This window comes from Prionailurus viverrinus, chromosome B3, assembly GCF_022837055.1.
Source record: "Prionailurus viverrinus isolate Anna chromosome B3, UM_Priviv_1.0, whole genome shotgun sequence".
NCBI classification, from domain to species: domain Eukaryota; kingdom Metazoa; phylum Chordata; class Mammalia; order Carnivora; family Felidae; genus Prionailurus; species Prionailurus viverrinus.
Window position 1 is genome coordinate 58,716,869 of NC_062566.1, and position 22,454 is coordinate 58,739,322.

Below are 22,454 nucleotides of genomic sequence, written 5' to 3' on the forward strand. Positions count from 1 at the left end.
CAGGATTTATTGATATTTTTGATGTCTCAATGATACAATAAAATGTATCCCGTAATTTCTAAATGCCTTTTTCAGGATAATCCTATTTGATCTTAGTAACTTTTGGATTTTATTTATTTATTTATTAAAAAAAAATTTTTTTTTTCAACGTTTATTTATTTTTGGGACAGAGAGAGACAGAGCATGAACGGGGGAGGGGCAGAGAGAAAGGGAGACACAGAATTGGAAACAGGCTCCAGGCTCTGAGCCATCCGCCCAGAGCCTGACGCGGGGCTGGAACTCACGGAGTGCGAGATCGTGACCTGGCTGAAGTCGGACGCTTAACCGACTGCGCCACCCAGGCGCCCCTAGTAACTTTTGGATTTTAAAAGACTCCTTTTTTCCCACCCTGGTTATTAAATTAATACTGGTCAGAGTGGAGAGCATGTCTCCAAATGTGGTGTGCAGAGCCGTGGGGGATTGCTGAGCCCCTTTTAGGAATTTTGCAAACTAAAAACTTCTTTCGTCATAATATTGATATATCAGTAATATAATTCATCGTAATACTGAAATAATGATACCTGCCTTTCCGCCCACTACATGGACATTTGCGGTGATGGCACAAAAGCGACGGTGCGTAAAATTGCTCCTGTGTTAGCACGAATCCAGGCAGTGTATCGCATTGTACTAGTCGGTCATTGTGTTCTTCCTGACCAGCCACTGGGAGGGAAAAGAAATAGCCTGTGTCACTCAAGAACATCTTTGGTGGAGCAGTAGAAATCGTTAATCTCATGAAACCTGGACTTGAAATACACATCTGTTTAATTGCCTGTGAGGTAAAATGGGAGGTGTGTATATAGCAACTCTGCCCTACACCAAAATGGGAAGTTTGTGTTGAGGAACAGTACTCGTATGATAGTTTAAGTCGAGAACCGAGCTGGCCGCTTTTTAACGGAGCATCATTCTTACGTGAAAGAATGACTGACGGACCAACTAGTATCATTCAGACTTGGGTATTTGGAAGTCATTTTTTTTTTTTTTAAAGATGAAATGAGCGTGTGATTTCAAGGAAAATAACTGACAGTATCTTTCGTCAGTGATAAAGTTTGGACTTTCAAGTGAAAATTAGAATTTTGGAAAACTTGTGTATGCCACTGTGAGACTGACAGCTTTCCAAGACTTAGACTTTTCCGATAAAATTTGATGGCAGTGTGAACAAATGTGATTTTTTAAAAATACTGTATCCTGAAACGTGTTAACATTTTGAAGGTCTGCGTAAGTCAGTGAACCACTATCTTCCAAATGACCAATGAAGGGTAAAAGATCCATTCAGCACAAATGATAGATGCATGGATTTTAATGGAATAAATACAAAAAGCTCACTGATAGAGTTACGTATTTCACATTACAACCACTCTTTAAGAAACCACCCCTTGTCGAGTTTTGATGTAGTATCGAAGAAGAATATCCACAATTATCTGAGAAGATTATTAAATTTCTCCTCCCCTTTCCAGATATATATTTGTATGAGGCCTGATTTTGTTCATACATTCTAACTGAAACAAGAGATTGCAATAGATTATACAAGCAGATATAAGAATCCAACTGTTTTCTGTTCAGCTAGATATTAAAAATTTTAAACAATGCCCTTCTTAATTTTTTTGGAGTCTATACTTATTTGTCATAAAAATGTTATATTTATGTTAGCATGTAATTACTAATAACATGTTTATTATTTTTAAATGAATGAATAAATATGTATTTTTCAGTTTTGATTTCCGATATGGTAATTATCAATAGATATAACATAAAAGCTACTTTGGGTTCTCAATAACGTTCAAGGTTGTAAAGGGAAGCTGAGGTCATAAACTTTGAGAAATGGTGACTTAAAGAGTATATTTGGGATGAGTTTCGCTCTCAAAATTGGGCCTGTTGACTCAGGATTATAGTTATCAGGAAATGAGGCATTATAGTTGCGATTAGCTATTGGCTCAGTTTACACTGAACTTATTTATACTGTTTCGGAACTGCATGAGTTACTTCCAGATGTCTGCTGTATAGACCACCTCTGTATATGGAGTGCAAGGACTGGCATTTGGGAATTATAACTAAAGGCTGTTGCATTTGAAATATGTAAGCAACAAGATCTGTAGAGCCTCTTTATCGATAAGCCTCTTTTTGGATAAGCTAGTTCCCTTCTGAAAATATCCCCTTTTCCTTGAAGAGGAAGTGATGTACATTATAGGGAAACACACTGGACTCTGGATTTTAAAAAGTTGCAAAATTTGGTCTTAGCATAATATGCCACTTCCTAAACTGGAGTGGCTGAGACTTCAGTATTTGAGCATTTATGCTCATTGCCAGATTAACATCTTTCATCAGACTTCACAGAGGACATATTACCTGTTGGTGAAGAGTTTTGACTCTCAAATCAGACAGATCTGGGTGGAAACTGGCCCTGCCATTTACTACTTATATCATCTTGGACGTGTATGTAACTCAGTTAAAAATTATTCTCAGTTTACTAATTTGTAAAATGGGACAATAACTATACTACCTGACAGGATTATGATGAGGATTAAATGACACAATGCCTGTAAATAAAGCCCTTAACACTGAGCATATCAGATAATTCTATAAATGTTAGCTGCTATTATTAACATTATCATTAATCATAAGTTAAAACTTGAGTGAAGAAAGTTCTAAAGAGCCCTTAGCTTTAAATAAGTTACTACCAATTATCCATTTATAGGTATTTCAAAAAAAAAATAGAACAAATGGGAGGGGCATAGATAAAAGCTGTCTAGTTACATAGAGTACTTTTCTGAATTTGTTTCTCTGTGTTGGAATCATTTCATTTCTTGACATGTTACATTTTACTGCATCGATTTCACAAATAGCTACATGCCTTCTCTTTTAGTCTGAAGCAGTTTTAGGATAGGGTCTTTGTCTTATTTCTTATTCCTTACTTATGAATATAGAAGGTATACCAGAATGAAGGAGAAATATTTTGGGATTGAAAATGAGATAAGACCCACCTATGAGTTCAATACCATAATTTATTAGCTATTTGAAAGAACAGAGTTCTTTCCAAGTGTTGGCGGGGATGTGGAGAAAAAGGAACCCTTGTGTACTGTTGGTGGGAACATAAATTGGTACAGCTACTGTAGAAAACAGTATGGAGGATTTTTTTAGAAAATTAAAAATAGAAATACCATATGATCCGGGAATTCTAGTACTGGGTATTTACCCAAAGAAAATGAAAATGTTAATTTGAAAAGATATACACACCCCTATATTTATTGTAGTGTTATTTACAATAGCCAAGATATGGAAGCAACTCAAGTGTCCATCAATAGATAAATGGATAAGGAAGATGTTGTATACATTCTCAATCTCTCTCTCTCTCTCTCTCTTTCTCTCTCTCTCTCTCTCTCTCTCTCTCTCTCACACACACACACACACACACACACACACAGGAACATAAGGCAGCCATAAAATGATGAGATCTTATCATTTGTGACAGTATGGATGATGGACCTAGAGGGTATTATGCTAATTGAAACAAGTCAGACTGAGAAAGACAAATACCATATGATTTCACTTATATGTGCAATCCCCAAAACCAAAAATGAATAAACAAACAAACAAACAAACAAACAAACAAAAAAGCAGAATGAGACCTGTAAATACAGAGAACAAAGTGATGGTTGTCAGAAACAGGGGGTTAGGGAATGGGCAAAATGGGTGAAGGGGAGTGGGAGATACAGGCTTCCAATTATGAAATTATTAAGTCATGGGGATAAAGGGCACAGCATATGGAGTATAGTCAATGACACTGTAACAGCATTGTATGGTGACAGACGGTAGTTATACTTGTGGTGAGCATAGCTTGTTACAGAGTTGTTGAATCACTGTGTTATACACCTGAAACTGTAGCATCGTGTGTCAACTATACTCAAAAAAAATTTCAAAAAGGAAAAAAAAGAAAAGATAGTTATTTTAGCTGTAAAACCGGGTTGTTAGATAATTATATTTCATAGGTTGTTCGATAATCATATGAAAAAATATGTGTGAAAGCACCTTGTAAAATATGTCAGTTATTCTCACCAGCCATAAACATTTGTTGAATGAAAGAACAAACAGTAAAAACAAAACGAAACTTTCTGGTTGTACCAAACTTCAAGCTCATTCCTACTTTCAACACAATATAGATGAACCTGAATTAAAAGAATTAGATTCTCAACTTCAAGATGCTATTCAGAAGATGAAGAGGCTTGATAAAATATTGGTGAAGAAACAATACCGAGAAAAAGAAATTAAGAAGCAAGGTCTAGACCTGAGAATAAAGCTGTGGGAAGAACTTAAGGTAAGAGTTGTCTCACCACTGCTGATGTGGAAGAAATAATTTCCTCTAAGATGAGTAAGAAAAGCATGGACTGTGGTAGTATTAATGTGGTCTGCCTTTATTGACTTATTTTGTAGAAGTAGGATGGTGGTGTGTATATGTATGTGTGTGTGTGGGGGGGGGAGGTGAGGGAGATCGTTTTCTGGAACTAGACAAGTACTAGACGTTTTCTGGAACTAGACAAGGTAACTTTGCAGAATTCCAGATTTCAGGCACTACACTGCCATGTTTGTTTTCCATGGGCAGCACAGCAGACCTCTCTTACCAGTGTCAGGCTGGGGTTCCTCCGTTTCTGGAGCAGAAAGTGATGGGGTCCCTACTTTCATCAAGTCTGTTTGCTGCTTCTTCAGCAAGCTTACGGTTTGGAGATAAACACATAAATATACACAAATTTAACCCCCTGGTCGCCATTATTTTTTAAGTAAACTTTTGTGACCAAGAAGTGGGGTGTTCACTGTTTCACATGCTGGTCAAGATCTCTTAGAAGCTGTAAAGTGCTTGTGGTCTGTGACCATGCTCTATTTGCTTCTGTCTCAGTACATCTCTAGTGCTCGATTAGCTTTCCTTGGCCTTCTTGGACCTTTATTCTCTGTAGTATTGAGGGGTGGAAGTTGACCATATATTTGCTCTGACTTGACGTTTAGCCATTGGTTCATATTTGAACTTTGTCCCGTAAAGGAGAGCACTTTTAGGTAAAGAGCACTGTAATAACAGATGAGTTGTTTTTGATAAATTCTTCCTTCCTCAGTCGACTGACTTCAAGGACATTTCCTAGATGATGCTCTGCATTAATAACGAAGTGACGAAGAATACATTTTTACAAGATTCCCAGGTAGACCATGGAGTAGAAAGCACCATACACATTGCACTAATTTAAACTAGAGAAACGATTTGTATAAATTTGTCATAAAAAGTTAGCCTATCACTTATTCCTGTTGAATCTCAAAGCAAAGTTTTACTTGTTTGGAAACAGGAATAATAATTGGACCCATAATAAAATATAGTATCAATCCTGAAATGTCTGAAACTATAATTTCATGATGGACCTTTAGGCTACTCATTAGTTATGGAAATATTAAACAGAAGCTGAAGAAGATTTAAGTGAGATAATGATTATATAATGATAGACATATATTACAACTCTGTTTGGGACTATTCATTGCTAGAATTTGTGGGAACAGGGATATTAATAGATTTCCTATTTAAAGAGATAAAAATGACCTGTCCCTTTTTGTTCAGGTCCATTGTGGAATTACAAATTACACAATTTGTAATCCATGTTGAAACTGTACAAAATATCGAAGAGTGTAGTTGCCTTCTTTTCCTTGTTTCTCTTTTATTAGTCTGCAAAAACTAGTGAAGCTTTGCAAAGTAATGAGGAGATGGAAAATACAAAAAAGTTTCTAGCTTTGACTGCTGCATCAGAAGAAACTGTCGGTGAGTAAAATTTATCTTTTTTTTTTTTTTTTAATCTCAGAGTCATAGAATATTTGAATTAAAGTAAAAATCCCAGTTAAGTGATTCTTTCTTTTTCTTTGTGAGTTTAACTCTTCTCTATGGGAAATGATCACATTAGGTAGGATTATATGGAACTTTCCTGAGCATCGGTAAGTTTCAGAGGCTTCTCGGGTTTGTACCTGTTCAAGAGTGAGGGGGACAGGGCAGTGAAAAATTGGGAAATCGACACAATATGTCTTTGCCTTTACTTCCTGTGCCTCTAAGAGGCCTCTAGACACCCAGTCTATGCAGTCTCCTAACTGCCTAGAATCCTCCCACGATGTGTCACTCAGGCTTCTGCCATCCCTTTCATAAAAATCCGTCCTATTTCCTGTTCTCTTCCAGTCTTGTTTTTGAGACCAGCCAAATCATTATGCATGTTTCTAATTTGCCATCTGTGTGTATGTATATTTATCATTCTTCCTTTCCTCCTCCTCCTTCTCCTCCTCCTTTATCTTCTCTTCCTCCTTCTTCACCCAAAGAAGTGTGATAGAGTCATGTAGCCTTTAGCTTCCTTATACAGTGGTGAAAATTTGGGGGATTGGGAAGTGGTTGCTAGGTTTTTGGCAGGACGCTTTGGAAATCCTTTAGCCTGCATCACGTAAGTGGTTATCCAATACCGTTGGGGGGTAAAACTGACTCTAAGCAGGGGCCCCTGATTTCTCTGAGACTCCTGGGATCCATTTGTCTTTTGCAAAGTGAGTGTCTAACATTGCAGAGCCTCAACAACCTGACTCAGACTATTGCTGATGGTTAGCATGAGTTTTGATGTGAATGAAATTCCTTGAGGTTTGTTTCTTTCTGGATCCAGCGGTGAGAGCTCAAAAGCTGCTTGGGCCCAGGAGATTTGGATTTAGAATGCACCAAATGTTTCTGTCCAGGAAGTGGGTGCCCTATCTGGGTTGTCCTTTCTATGACTAAGGACTTAAAAAAAAATGAATCTGAGTTTCTCCTAGACAGATGTATATCTAGATTGGCTTTGTTGAAATTTACCATTTATATATCCTAATTGAAACACCAAAAACTAAGGGCACCTGGGTGACTCAGTTGGTTGAGTGTCTGACTTTGGCTCAGGAAGGTTCATGAGTTCGAGCCCCACATGGGGCTCACTGCTGTCAGCACAGAGCCTGCTTTGGATCCTCTGTTTCCCCTCTCATTCCCTCCCCCACTCATGCTCTCTCTCTCAAAAATAAGTAAAAGACATTAAAAAAAAAAACCCAAAGTGATTTGCCTATTAAAATAATAGATCATTTACTTTCTACTTCTTCTATTTGGTTATAGAAATAATACATGCATAATCTGTATTAGAAAATATTGATAAACTGGAAGAAAAAAAATCACCTAAATTCTTAACTTGCAGAGATAATCATTATTAATATTTTTGTTTACTCTTTATCTTTTGAGACATTTTCCATGCAGATATCTATATATATTTTAAAAATAAAAATGAGATCAAATTATATATATGTGTTTTGTAATCTGATTCCTACTAATTTTTATCTCATGGGCACCCTTAGCTGTCAGTAAGGGCAGAACTGTGTGATAGTTTGTTTCCAAGATGTTTGCCATAGTTCCTTCCCTCTATGATGTTCATTCCAGTCCTTGATAGGGATGGGGTCTCTTTCTCCCTGTGTTTTCAGTCTGGGCTGGGCTAGGACTACATTGACTGATAGATTACAGCAGAAGTAATCCTACACCACCAGTTCCAGCCCTTGCCGTTAAAGGACTGGCAGTTTCGGCTTCTCTTTTTAGAAGGCCCACTCAGAGGAAAGCCAGCCATCCTAAGGAGTCAGACTACCCTGAAGCTGCCATGCTGTGAGAAAGTCCAAACAAGCCATATGAAGGCTACCCAGAGGACGTGATGTTGGCCAGTTCTGACCTACAGTGAGTTCAGTAGTGTTCCACCGGAACTCACGTCTACCTGGAGCCTCAGTATGTGACCTTATTTAGAAATAGAATCTTTGCAGGGGTGCCTGGGTGGCTCAGTTGGTTAAGCATCTGACTCTTAATTTCAGTTTAGGTCATGATCTCATGGTTCCTGAGATTGAGCCCCATGTCAGGCTCTGCGCTGACAGGAGCCTGCTTGCGATTCTCTCTCTCTCTGCCCCTCCCCTCGTGCTCTCTCTCACTCTCTCTCTGTCTCTCAAAAATAAATAGATAAACAAACAAACAAAAGGAAATAGAATCTTTACAGATGTGATTAGTTAAGATGAGATCTTACTGGATTAGGTGGGCCCTAAAGCTGAAGTTTGGCGTTCTTGTAAGAAAAGAAGACACAGAGACACAATGACGTGGTTAAGAAGAAGGTGATGTGAAGATAAAGGCAGAGCTTAGAATGATGTAGTTACAAGCCAAGGAATGGCAGGGGTCGTTGGGAGCCACCAGAAGCTGGGAAGAAGCAAGGAAGGATTCTTCCCTAGAGACTTCAGAGGGGCACGGCTTTGCGGACATCTTCATTCCAGATGTCTAGCTTCTAGAACTGGGAGAGAATAAATTGCTATTGTTTTCAGCCATCCATCCCACAGTTACTTGTTACAGCGGCCCCTGGAAACTAATACACTGCCTGGTCAGCATCTCAGTGCCGGCACCAGAGATGTGAAAGAAGGAGCCACCTTGGCCATTGCATTCCTAACAAATGTCATGTAGAGGATAGCCAAGGCCAGACACACGGTCTCAGGTGAGCTGCCACAGACATCTCCAGCCCAGTGCAGCCCCCCAGCTGAGGCCTCCTTCATGGTGGAGCAGGGGCATATCATTCCTGGTGTGCCCCTCATATTACTGACCCACAGAATCATGAGCATAATAAAATGGTCACTGTTTTGTGCCACTAAGTTTTTTGTTTTTGTTTTTTTCTTTGTCTTTTCCCTTTTTGTTGTGGAATAATGTTAAACTTACAGAAAATTTTCAAAATAGTACATAGAGTTCCTGTTTGCTCTTTACCCAGCCTCCCCTGATGTTAGTATCTTGTGTAACCATAGTACAGTTGGCCTTTGAGAAACATGGGTTTGAACTTCATGGGTCCATTTATATGTGGACTCTTTACAGCACAGTACTATAAATGCATTGTCTCTTATAATTTTCTTTTCTTTAAAAAAAGTGCTTTTAATGTTTATTTTTGAGAGAGAGGGTGGGACACAGGGTGTGAGCAGGAGAGGGGCAGAGAGAGAGGGAGAAACAGAGTTCAAAGCAGGCTTCAGGCTCTGAGCTGTCAGCACAGAGCCCAATGCGGGACTGGAACCCATGAACCGTGAGATCATGACCTGAGCTGAAGTTGGTTACTTAACCGACTGAGCCACCCAGGCGCCTCTCTTACGATTTTCTTAATAACATTTTCTTTTCTCTAGCTTACTCTATTTAAGAATACAAGATATAATACATTTAACATACAAAGTGTATATTAATCGACTGTTTACATTATTGGTAAGGCTTCTGGTTAACAGTAGGCCATTAGTAGAGTCTTTGGGAAGTCAAAAGTTATGCATGGATTTTCAACTACATGGGGATTTGGCACCCCTAACCCCCATGTTGTTCAAGGGTTGACTTTACAGTGATCAACATTAAGAAGTTAACGTTCGTATAATTCTATTAAACTGCAGACCCTCTTAAAATTTCACCGGTTTTTCCACTAATGTCCTTTTTATTTTCTAGTATCCAACCCAGGATCCCCTTTTGCACTTGGTTGTCGTGTTTTCTTGTCTCTTCGAATTTGTGATAGTTCCTCCATCTTTCCCTGTCTCTCATGGTCTTGACGCATTTGGAGAGTACTGGTCAGCTATTTTGTAAAATATCCTTCAGTTTCAGTTTGTCTGATGTTTTCCCTTGATTAGAAAGAGTTAATGCATTTTTGGCAAGAATACCCCAGAAGTTATGGGCTCTCGGTCAGTCACGCTCAGGGTACCTAAGGTTAAGTTCTGATGTTACTGGTGATAGTAACCTTGAAAACTTGGTTAAGGTAGTGTCTGCTATGTTTCTCTATTGTAAAGTTACTAATTTTCCTTTTATAATTAATAAATATCGTGGGCGAGATACTTTATGCAAATATCTTTCCTCAAACTGTTGTCCATTAATGTTAGTATCCATTAGTTGATCTTGCCTGCAATAATTATTACTGTATGACCCTAAATTTTGGGTGATTTTTTTTCATGTAACAATAGATAACTGGAATGATTTGCATCAGCATTTTAAAAAAATTTGAGTCGGGGCGCCCGGGTGGCTCAGTCAGTTGAGCATCTGACTCTTGATTTCAACTCCAGTCATGACCTTATGGTTAGTGGGATCTAGCCCCGTGTTGGGCTCTGTGCTGACAGCACGAGGCCTGATTGGGATTCTCTCTATACCTCTATCTCTGCCCCTCCCCTTCTCATGCTTTCTGTCTCTCAAAATAAGTAAATAAACATTAAGAAAAATAAAAAATAAATTTTGAGTATAGTTGATACAATGTTACATTCATTTCAGATGTACAACATAGCGATTCAACATGTCTATACATTATTATTTTTTTTAAAGATTATTTTGAGAGAGAGAGAGAATGAGCAGGGGAGGGATAGAGGGAGAGGGAGAGAGAGAATCCCAGGTAGCTTTGTTCAGATGATGTGCGTCTGACACAGGGCTTGATCTCACCAACCACGAGATCATGACCTGAGCCAAAATCAAAAGTCAGACGCTTAACCAACTGAGCCACTCAGGTGCTCCCTACATTATTCTAAGTTCACCACAAGTATAGCTACCATCTGATCTGATACATCACTATTACAATGGCATTGACTATATTCCTTATACTGTGTCAGCATTATCGTTAATGACTGTATATTAATTCCCTACATAGATGTACCATAATTTATTTAACTAAAATTCTGCTATTAAACATTTAGGTTATTTCTTTTTTTCAATTTTTTTCAGTTATACATAATGCTGCAATAACATCCTTAAGTAATTATTCCATTGTTACCTTCTGTGGTAATTGAGAAGCTAGGTTGTGGGGAACCTGGGTGGCTCAGTCGGTTGAGTGTCCACCTCTTGATTTTAGCTCCGGTCATGATCCCAGGGTTGTGGGATCAAGCCCCAGTCTCACTTCTTGCTGAGTTAGAGCCTGCTTAAGATTCTCTCTTTCTTCCTTTGCCCCCTTCCCTGCTAATGCTCTCACACTCTCTCTTAAAAAAAAAAAAAAAAGAAAAGGACAAAAGCAAAAAAAAAAAAAAAAAAAAAAAAAAAAGAAAAATTAGGTTGACAACTAGGTTGAAAAAGAAAAAATGCCTCCCAAGAGATATCCGTGTCAAATTCCTAGAAGCTGTGAATGTTACCTTATTTGGAAAAATGTCATTGCAGATGTGATTAAGTTAAGGATCTTAAGATGAGGACATAATCCTGGAATATGGAAGAGAGCTCTACATGAGCTCATAGGTATCCATCATAGGTATCCTCATAAGAGAGAGGCAGAGGGAGAAGAGGCACTCAGAAGAGAAGCCACATGAAGATTGAGGCAGGGATTGGAGTGGTGTGGCCTACAGCCAAGGTGATGATGGCAGCCACCAGACGCTGGGAGAGGCAAGGAATGAAATTTCACTGAGGGCCCCTGGAGAGAGTGTGGTCCTACCGACACCTTGACTTTGGACTAATGGCCTCTAGAATTGTGAGAGAATAAATTTCTGTTGTTTTAAGTGACCAAGTTTGTGTTAAACTGCGACAATAGCTACAGGAAGTGAATACAACTTCAAAGAGAAATCACTTAGTCAAAGGGCTTGGGCCTTTTAAAAATTTTATCCGTATATAAAAATATTTTTAATTTTTTTAATGTTTATTTATTTTTGACAGAGAGAGAGAGAGAGAGAGAGAGAGAGAGAGAGCATGAGTGGGGAAGGGGCAAAGAGAGAGGGAGACACAGAATCTGCAACAGGCTCCAGGCTCCGAGCTGTCAGCCCAGAGCCCGACGCAGGGCTTGAACTCACGGACAGTGAGATCATGGCCCGAGCTGAAGTCAGATGCTCAACCAACGGAGCCACCCAGGTGTCCCTAGATTTTTATTCATATTGACTTATTAAAAGGTTTTACCAATTTAGACAAATATTGTATCAAATACAAATCAAATATTGTATCTGAGAATTATTTTTGTATACCCATGATAACAGTGGGTTTAATAGTTGTTTTAAAGCTTTTTTTAAAATGGAGTCGCAATTTATACCTCTGTGATAATCAAGGAGGTTGAGTATTTATTCTTTTAGCCATTTTGTGAATTAATGATTCTTTTATGAAATGAAGTATTCCTTTTTATTGTTTAGAAGGACTCCTTTACATATCAAGAATACTAATATTTGACAGTCATAAATATAAAAAACATTATTTCTAATTTATTTTTAGTTTTGTGGTATTTCTTGCTCTCCCAAACTGAGTATTTTTTTATTTAGCTAAATCAGTCATTTTTGGGGGCGCCTGGGTGGCTCAGTTGGTTAAGCGTCCGACTTCAGCTCAGGTCACAATCTCACGGTCCATGAGTTCGAGTCCCACGTCGGGCTCTGGGCTGATGGCTCAGAGCCTGGAGCCTGCTTCCGATTGTCTCCCTCTCTCTCTGCCCCTCCCCCGTTCATGCTCTGTCTCTCTCTGTCTCAAAAATAAATAAATGTTAAAAAAAAAATTAAAAAGAAAAAAAAATAAATCAGTCATTTTTTTTTTCTTTTTAAAATTTTAATGTTTATTTTTGAGAGAGAGAGAGAGAGAGAGACAGACAGACAGAATATGAGTGGGGGAGGTGCACAGAGAGAGGGAGACACAGAATCTGAAGCAGGCTCCAGGTTCTGAATTGTCAGCACAGAGCCCGGCATGGGGCTCAAACTCATGAACCATGAGATCAAGACCTGAGCCAAAGTTGGAAGCTTAACCGACTGAGCCACTCAGGCACCCCAGTCATTTCTTTTCTTTTATCATTGACTGTTGTTCCGCTTAAAAAGTCTTTTTCCACTGTAAGATGACATAAAAATGTATTGTACAGTTATTGTTTTATGAAAATTAAAGTATTAGTCTACTTTGAACTCATTTTGTTGTCATATATGAGGTAGAGAATTGATTTGGTGGTTCCCCCCACCCCCCCACCCCCAGTTTGTTAGCTAGCATCAAAAGATCACGAATAACAGAAATAAAATCAAAGAGTCATTACGGTAGTAATTAGTAGAAGTTTATCATGCACGCGTGAAAAAAGTCAGCTTGCAAACTGGGAACACTGAAGCCAAAACATGAACTGAGGCTCAGGAGTATTTTGTTATAAAGCAGATTGGTTACTTCATATCAATTTTGGAAGACACTAAGTTTTACTTATGATTTCTAGAGGCCTAAGCAAGAGATGATCCAGGTCAAGTTACTCTTGCAAAAGAAGCTAAATTATGTTTGTTTGTATGACTAAACTGGTGTTGTCTGCTCAGATCATTTCTAAGGTTTCTCTCTATTTGTTTTTGATTTTAACACGGGTTACCTCAGTACTTTTACTGCATAATCCATCATTCCCTCATTTATTTGGAATGCTAACTTTATCATGAATTGGGCTTGTTTCCAACATTTCTATTCTCTTCCATTATAATATTTCTATCTGTTCTAATGTTAGCATTGCACTGTTCTTACTACTGTAGCTTTATAATACGTTTTATTAGGGCAGGTATATTGTCTTTTTCGGGAAGTTTTTTTGCAAGAACATGTTTTTCTTAAGCCTGTTTTTCTCGTTGAGAGTTGTTCAGTTGTGAGTACACTAAGAAGAAAGACTGCAAAGCACCTCTAAAGTTATGGCTATTTATAGAATGCTGTTTTACTCCCTTCAGTGTCTGAAGGCTATGGTATGAATATAACCTGTCTTGAAAAGTACAGTTTCTTATATTTTCCTTCACGTCTGTCAGTAATTCTGTATCTTCATAGACGCAGGACTTCCAAATAAAGAACTGGATGTTACAGTATCTCAGCATCTATATTTCAGAAAGCTGGAGCTAAATGCTGATTTCTCTAATGGATGGGGCATTTCTAAGAGGCATATGTGCCTCCTGTGGTTGACTCTGGAGCAGGGACTGTAAAATAGTAAGGGGGGCTTTTGATGTTAACCTTTCAGGCATAGAGTTCACTATTAAAGGAACTTTTGGCCCTGCAGGGCAAGACTTTTGTTATCAGTTGTCTTTTCTTCATTTTTTATTTTTTTAAGTTTATTTTTTAATTTATGTTGATAGAGTTATAGAGAGCAAGCAGGGGAGGGGCAGAGAGAGAGGGAGATGGAATACCAAGCAGGCTCTGTGCTGTCAATGCAGAGCCTGATGTGGGGCTTGAACTCATGAACCATGAGATCATGACCTGAGTCAAAATCAAGAGTTGGACACACAACTGACTGAGCCACCCAGGTGCCCTGTTGTCTTTTCTTCAAAATTAAAGCAGAACTATCAAATACATTTCATTTTTTTAAAGTTTGTTTTATTTTGAAAGAGAGAACACGACCAAGTGAGCGGGGGTAGGGCAGAGAGAGAATCCCAAGCAGGCTCCACTCTGTCAGCCTGGAGCCCAATGTGGGGCTTGATCCTGTGAGCTGTGAGATCATGACCTGAGCTGAAACAAAGAGACGCTTACCCAGCTGAGCCACCCAGGTGCCCCACCAAATACGTTTCGTTTTTAAAGCTCATGCCATGTACATTTGGCTTAAACCTATAGCGCTCACGTCTCTGGAGTCACATGACTACTATAGGCCCTGCAAACATTTACAGTGATGTTAGATTAGTACTAATGTTCTGACATGGAAACTAATTGGATTTTATGAGCTGAAAACTGGAGTTACCAGGGACCTGAAACCTATGTTCAGGGAGAACCACTGGTTTAAACATTATCATGTTAGAGTTTCAGTTCTTAGATTTTGAATTCTTAGTCAATTATTGTGTACTGACAGTGTTTATCGTGCTCAGAGCAGATAAGATGCAAAAGTAGGGTTGATGTAAAAGGAAATGGGAATAAATGATACTATTAGGTGAACCAAATGCCTATTTCTTTTCACTCTTGCTACTTACTGTCTTGAGATCACGCTGGACTAGTGCACCAGTGAAGAGATGATATTACTGTGTTCCTGGCTCTTGAGATTTAAGTAGATTCTTTTTGCTTTTTGGTGACTGGTCTTTTTTAGAAGGCAGATTCCTTAATGAAAAATCCTGGTGTGTTTTTTTTTTTTTTTTTTTTTTTTGCATCCTAGGCATAAGTTTAACAGTCACATATTGATTTGATTTCTAACTATCTTAAAAACCATAGGAGATATTTACTTTGGACTGCATCATTAGCCTGATTACATGCTTTTTCTTCATATTTTACATAACATAGTTATTACTTCATTCTAGAAGAGGAAATTTTTGGAATCCTCAGTTTAAGAAAGGTATTATTAGTAGAATATTTTCACTGCACGTATGAAAGAAATGAAGATAAATGCAAGAGTCCAATTTGACCACATAGCAGTGATTTTACAGTTTCAAATTCCTGCTATTACAATACAGACACATATTAGAAAGTGGTGCAAAACTACTTACATCTGTTCTATTTTGAGATTAGTTTCTTTCCCATGTTATTCACTGAACTTTGGCTATCTCTCTTAATTAAAAATATAAAATTGAAACAAATAATTATTTTGATCAAGCCTATATATAGCTGTAAGTTTTCAAGTAAAATGTTTCTATGAAAACAATTCAATTCTTTTGCCCTGTTCCCCTCCATAAGTTTTTCTTTGTTACCAGGAAAGCACAAACCCTTGTAAATTATCCAGTAGGTGGCAGCATCTAGTTAAAATATGCACGTTAAAAGAGTGGACTTTAGAGCCAGACTGATTTAAACTTGAACTTTAAACACGTATCTACAAACATACCCAAACCTCCTTTCTGCCTCTTTTCCCTTTGGAAAAAGGGAGAAATTCTTAGGATGAGTGTTCTTTTTAAAAATTTTTATTATTCTTTTGGTGGGCAGGAGCAGTGAGAGAGAGAGAGAGAGAGACAGAGAGAGAAAGAGAGAGAGAGAGAATCTCAAGCAGGCTCCACACTCAGAGCAGAGCCTGACATGGGGCTTGATCTCACAATCATGGGATCATGACCTGAGCTAAAATCATAAGTCAGATCTTAACCGGCTGAGCCACCCAGGCACCCTAGGATGAGTATTCTTCCTTGTCTCCCTAGTCCTTTGCTTAGCCTTTTATTTAAGAGTAATTTGAGGGACTTTGGGCAGGTGGAACAATGACAATTTCCAACCTGTTTTCCAGCTCCCCCAAACACCAAATACATCCTAGCCTCCTGCTAACATCACAAAGAACCAACAGCAAAACAAATGAAAAGATACTTATTGTTGAGTTGTATATTTAGTTTTATTGATAGGTACTAAACACAAGTGGGGCCTTGATGCCAAGAGAAAGATAAAAACCACATTAGATTCTTTTTTTTTTTTTTTTTTTACCACATTTTGACTTTATAATCCAGAGTTAATAACTTCAAGTTTAAGTACTGTTTGAAGTAGACAATAAGTAGACAATATTGCACTTGTTAGAGATCTTAGAAATATTTTACAAGTCTTTCCACCCCATTTTTGAGGGACTGCTTTTACATTTTTGTAGAGAACTCTGGTGAAAATCAAAACTCTATCATACTCGGAGTTTCCCCTTAGTTTTTAGAATTTCTCTGATGGATAGAGATAGAATTCGTACTCTCTGAGGCAGTGATAGGATTGTTCCTCATCAGTGTTTTAAATGGAGGTCATTCCTTCTTCCTTTGTTACCCTGACCTCTTGTGCTTCCAGCTCCAAATTTGTAAGTGCATGTAAGCACAACAACAGTGGCATCTTAATCAATCAGGTTTCTAATGGCCGGTAAATACCTCTGTGATTTTCTGTGAAATACAGGTATATGTTACTTCTGCTCATGGGTGTTAACACTGAATATTCTAAGAAAATTCTCCAGCTCTGATTTGCAGAGGATTGAGGGAGAAAATCACTTGCGCTAACCAGTATAGCTAAGGAGTTTTGGCTTTTAACCTCTGCTACAGTCTCAGTATGGCCTACTGATGTCTTTTGCATTCTCCAAAGTGGCTATTGCAAATTATTCTGGTTGTTTAACCTCCTACTGTCTTCTGCAAGTCCTTCACTTTGGCCTGCTTACTGTCCAGAGAAAACAGTCACCTCGGTGGGAATCCCTTTCACATTCTATCCTTCTGTCTGTAAAGTGCACTCTGACTATACTCCATCCCCCATATTTCTTACCTCAGAGTGAGACAAGGTGCTGTTCTCCAAGGCCAAGGTCAACGATGTCCCATCCCTTTCACTCTGCCCCTGGCTCCTGATCCATCCATCATTCTGTGTCTCATGTAGAGCTTCTGTCTCTCCTTCTCTGTCTCCTTGTCTTCAGTTTACTGTGTTTGAATCTTCTGGTCCTAAAACAGAAAAGAGCCATCAAACCAGCCAAAGATACAGATAGAACCTCCTCCCTGGGTTCTTTACCCTGCTCCCAAACAGGTACCACTCACTTTCCATTCTCTCCTTAAAGGTCAGACTTCTTGAAAGAATAATCCACACCTACTGGGGCTACCTGGTCAATTTCCATTTACTTCTCAACTCCTCGGTGGTCTGTATTTTCTCCTTTCACACAACAGAAACTACCTCAATCAGGAGTCCTCTTAGATTCTAAACCTGGTGGCATATTTCCAATTTTTATCCTGTGTGACCTCTCTGTAGCATCTGGCACAGGTAGCCAGTCATGGACCCGTAACATTTTTACTGGTATCATTATTTCCTTCTGGCTTTCCTCTTTTTCTTCTCCCCTCTCCCTTACTTCCTAGTGTTAAAATCTGTTCCTCCTTTTGTATGTTTCTTCTATCTGGATTAATGGTTTCATCATCCATCCAGTCTTTGTGATGCTTAATTTTATGTGTCAACTTGACTGGATCATGGGATGCCTAGATGTCTGGGTTAAGCATTATTTCTGGGTGTATCATCCAGGATGTTTCCAGGAGAGACTACCGTTTGAACTGGTAGACTGAGTTGCGTACATTACCTTCCCCAGTGTGGGTGGGCATCAGCTGATCTGTTGAGGTCTGAATAGAACTCAAGGATGGATGAAGGAAGGATTTGCCCTCTTCTGCCTGACTGCTTGAGTTGGGACATTGATCTCTTCTGGCTCTCAGTGATAATTAAATTACCTGATCAATTCTAATTATCTTTAGTTGTTTGCTTTGAGTCTTGTTAGTTTATGATCACCTGGAAAGTGTATGAATTTTTGTGTCCTTTTCAATAATTATTCCTATTCTGATAACTTCATAAAGACTTAGTGTTGAAATTTATGAATGCCTTTTATTATCTATTTAAACAATCATAAAATTTTTCTGTCTTGACACACTAATGTTTAAAAATCAATGTATTTAAATGCTAGGAAAGTCTTTTATTTCTGGGTCAGTGTTTCTTGGTTAGAGAGGATTATTCTTTTAATTTAGTACCAGATTTCAATGGCTGAATTTATTCAGAATTTTCGCATCTGTATTTATGAGATTTATAATGAGATTTCCTCTGTGTGTGTGTGTGTCCATGTGCACGTGTGTTATGGTGTTGACGTTAGAGGTGGGGTTAGGAGGTGTGTGCCTATGCTTTGTTAGGTTATGTTCACTTCATAAAATGATTGGGGCTAGATGTTCATTTATTTCTATGCTTCGAAATAGTTTATATAACATGGGGATTATCTGTTCCCTAAAAACTTGAAAGATTTCACTGGAAAAACCATCTGGTTCAAATAATTTCTTGGAGGCAATTCACCGACGCTTTTCTTAGCTTCTTTCATATTTACTATTATATTTCAGTTTTCTCATCTTCTGAGTCAATTCTGGCAATACACCCATGTCTGGGAGATTCCAAAATATCCATTTCACCAAGATTTAACATTTTACTAAAAAAAATTTCATATAGTATTTTAAAAGATTAATTCTCCTTGTTTATTACGTTCCATATTCTTATTTCTAATTTCATTTGTGTTTTCCTTTCCTCCTCTTAATCTAAAATGTTTTCTTTTTTAAAATTAACTTTTTGGGGCGCCTGGGTGGCGCAGTCGGTTAAGCGTCCGACTTCAGCCAGGTCACGATCTCGCGGTCCGTGAGTTCGAGCCCCGCGTCAGGCTCTGGGCTGACGGCTCGGAGCCTGGAGCCTGTTTCCGATTCTGTGTCTCCCTCTCTCTCTCTCTGCCCCTCCCCCGTTCATGCTCTGTCTCTCTCTGTCCCAAAATAAATTAAAAAAAAAACGTTGAAAAAAAAATTAAAAAAAAATAAAATTAACTTTTTATTTTAGCACAGTTTTAGATTTACAGAGAAATTAGGATGGTAGTATAACGATTTCCCATATACGTGCAGCCAGTTTCCCCTATTATTACCAGAGTATGGTATGTTTGTTACAATTAATGAACCAATATTGATACATTATTATTAACTAAAACCCACACTTTATTCAGACTTTAGTTTTTACCCAATGCTTTTTCTTCTGTTCCAGGGGCCATCCAGGATAGCACATTGCATTTGGTCCTTCTGTCTCTCTGGGCTACTCTTGGCTGTGCACTTTCTCAGACTTCCCTTGTTTTTGTTTTTGTTTTTTGTTTTTTTTTTAAGCTTTATTTATTTATTTTGAGCGAGAGAGAGAGTGAGCGAGTGAGTGTGGGGTAGAAACAGAGGGAGAGAAAGAGAATCTCAAGCAGTCTTGCACCATCAGCACAGAGCCTGTTGTGAGGCTTGAACGGACAAACCTCAAGATCATGACCTGAGCTGAAATCGAGTTGGATGCTTAATTGACTGAATCACCCAGGCACCCCCTGACTTTCCTTGTTTTTGATGACTTTGGCAGTTATGAGGAGTACTGATCAAGTACTATGTGGAATTTCCAGAAATTGCAATTTATCCATGCTTTTCTTATAGTTGACTAGGGTTGTATGTTCTTGGAAGACTATAGAGTTAAAATGCCATTTCCATTTCATCACATCATAACTGTCAACATGACTCATCACTGTTGATGTTAACTTTGATCACCTGGCTGAAGAGGTGTTTGTTAGAGTTCTCCACTGTGAAGTTCTTCAATTTTTCCCCCTTTCCATCCTGTCTTCTCTGGAAGGAAGTTACTGTGCACAGCTCTTACTTGAGAGGTGGGCAGTTATGCTTCACCTCCTTGAAGGCAGAGTATTTACATAAATTATTTTGAATTATTCTGCATGGGAGATTTATCTTTTCTTCCCATGTATCTGTTTATTCAATCATTTATTTATATCAATATAGACTTGTGGATATTTATTTCATACACTGGATTTTAATCTAATATTACTTTATTTTCTGCTCAAATTTTTCCAACTTTGGTCATTGAGAGCTCTTTCAATTGACTCCTGTGTCCCTTTGATGGGCCTTCAACAACTGTGGGTTTTGTTTTGTTGTTGTTGAACACTTCCTTACTCTCTGGCACTACAGGATGCACCAGACTCAGCTTGTGTATTTCGTATCTGAGACCTAGAATCAGTTGTCTCTTCAAGGAGCCCTGGTTCCTCTGACTGGAGAAAGATATTAGATACCAAGATCTGGATGCTGGGTGTGCTTGTTTCTAGTGGGGAGTCACTGATTCTGAGCCTCTGAGAAAGGAAATATTTGTGGGTATACTAACCTGTTGTATGCATTATTTATAATTTTTTTAATGTTTATTTAGTTTTGAGGGAGAGAGAGGCAGAGTGTGAGTGCGGGAGGGGAAGAGAGAGAGAGACACACACAGAATCCCAAGCAGGCTCCAGGCTCCGAGCTGTCAGCACAGAGCCTGACGTGGGGCTCAAACTCACAAACTGCGAGATCATGACCTGAGCGGAAGTCGGACGCCCAACCGACTGAGCCACCCAGGCACCCCTGCATTATTTTTAAGTAGTACTTTTTTTATAAGCTACTTTTTTTGGGGGGGGGAGAATGAGCAGGGGAGGGGCAGAGACAGAAGGAGAGAGAGAATCCCAGTCTGGCTCCATGCCCAATGTGGTATGACTATGAGATCAAGACCTGAGCCAAAATCAACAGTCGGACGCTTAAGCAACTGAGCCCCTCAGGCGCCCCTAAATATTTCTATGTGTAACCATCTGTATCTATGTTAAGCTAAACATGAGTTTATACTGAGATCTCCGACTTTATTATTTTACCACATAAATCATTCTAGCCATTTCCCCTTCGTTACCTGTAATCTCCACTCCCAACAAGGAGAAACCTGGCTCTCACCATTGGCCCTTCATTCGCCCATTGCTCACTTCTACTATACGTGTAGTGATATCAAAACTGTTCACCTGTACCCCTATAGGAAACAATCAGCTGGCGTCCAGTGCTCAGGTGCCATCTCTACTGCCTTTAGGCTTGCAGACTCCACTCATTTCCAAAGTTACTCAAGGTGAACACCTTTTTCCTCTGCTCCCTCCAGTGAGATCGCTTCAGAGATTTGTAACATAGTTAGATTGTTTGGTCACATTCTACATTCCATCCTGGGATTCTATGACATCTAATAAGAATTCTAATTCTAATTCACATTCTAATAATAGTTTGAAAACTTTCATGCCTTAAGATTCACTCTTTGTGCTGTGAAGTTATAGGTTGTCAAACGTGCAGTGTCATGTAACCAGTATTAGACTATCGTGCAGAATAGTTTTACCCCTGTGAAAAATCCCTGGTGTGACTTCCCATTCAACTCTCCCTCCTGCCCCTGCACCCCTAGCCATTCTGGTCTTTTCACTGCCTCTGTAGTTTGCCTTTTCCAGAATGGTATGTAATTAGAATCATACAGCATGTAGCCTTTTCAGATTGGGTTCTTTCTCTTAGCACTCTGCATTTAAGATTCATCTGATGTCTTTTTGTGGCTTGAGAGCTGCTTACTTTCTTTGTCCCTGAATAGTATTTCATTTTATGGATGTACCACAGTTTGTTTATACCTTCACCTATTGAAAGGTGTCTTGATTGCTTCCAGTTTTTGGTGATTATGAATAAAACTGCTTTACACATGGTATGCAGGTATTTTTGTGGACATAAAATTTCCATTTAGGTAAATATTTAGGAGCAGGATTGTTGAAACATATAGTAACACTGTTTAACTTTGAAAGACACTGCCTGTCTTTCAAGTTAGCTGTACAGTTTTATATTCCTATCTGCAAACAGTGCAAACAGTGAGAGTTCCTGTTGCTTTGCATCCTTGGCAGCAATCGGTATTGTTTTTTGTATGTTAGCCATTCTAACAGACAGATAGTAGTATCTTATTGTTGTTTTAATTTGCATTTCCCTAATGACAAATGATGGTATCTTTCCAGATGCTTATTTGCTATTTGTATATTTTCTTTACTGAGCTGTCTGTTCAGATATTTTGCCCATTAAAAAATTGGATTATTGTGGGACTCCTGGGTGACTCAGTCCATTAAGCGTCGACTTCGGCTCAGGTCATGATCTCATGGTTCGTGAGTTCGAGCCCCATGTCGGGCTCTGTGCTGACAGCTCAGAGCCTGGAGCCCGCTTCAGATTCTGTGTTTCCCTCTCTTTCTGCGCCTCCCCTGCTTGTGTGCTGTCTCTGTCTC

General features: G+C 38.8%; 1 protein-coding gene and 1 long non-coding RNA gene across 2 annotated transcripts in view; one reads left to right on the forward strand and one right to left on the reverse strand.

Annotated features, from left to right (window-relative positions):
- The window catches only part of FSIP1 (fibrous sheath interacting protein 1), a 196,097-nt gene that overhangs the window by 13,308 nt on the left and 160,335 nt on the right, over positions 1–22,454 (forward strand). The window contains exons 4-5 of the mRNA XM_047863184.1: positions 4,194–4,348; positions 5,731–5,824. Of these exons, the coding sequence (XP_047719140.1) occupies positions 4,194–4,348; positions 5,731–5,824 (249 nt within the window). The remainder of the gene's footprint in view (positions 1–4,193; positions 4,349–5,730; positions 5,825–22,454) is intronic.
- LOC125168231 (uncharacterized) lies at positions 571–21,295 on the reverse strand. The gene is made up of 3 exons (XR_007153049.1): positions 21,186–21,295; positions 17,117–17,286; positions 571–699 (listed from the first exon to the last, which is right to left on the reverse strand). It is a non-coding gene; the product is annotated as an uncharacterized LOC125168231 (long non-coding RNA).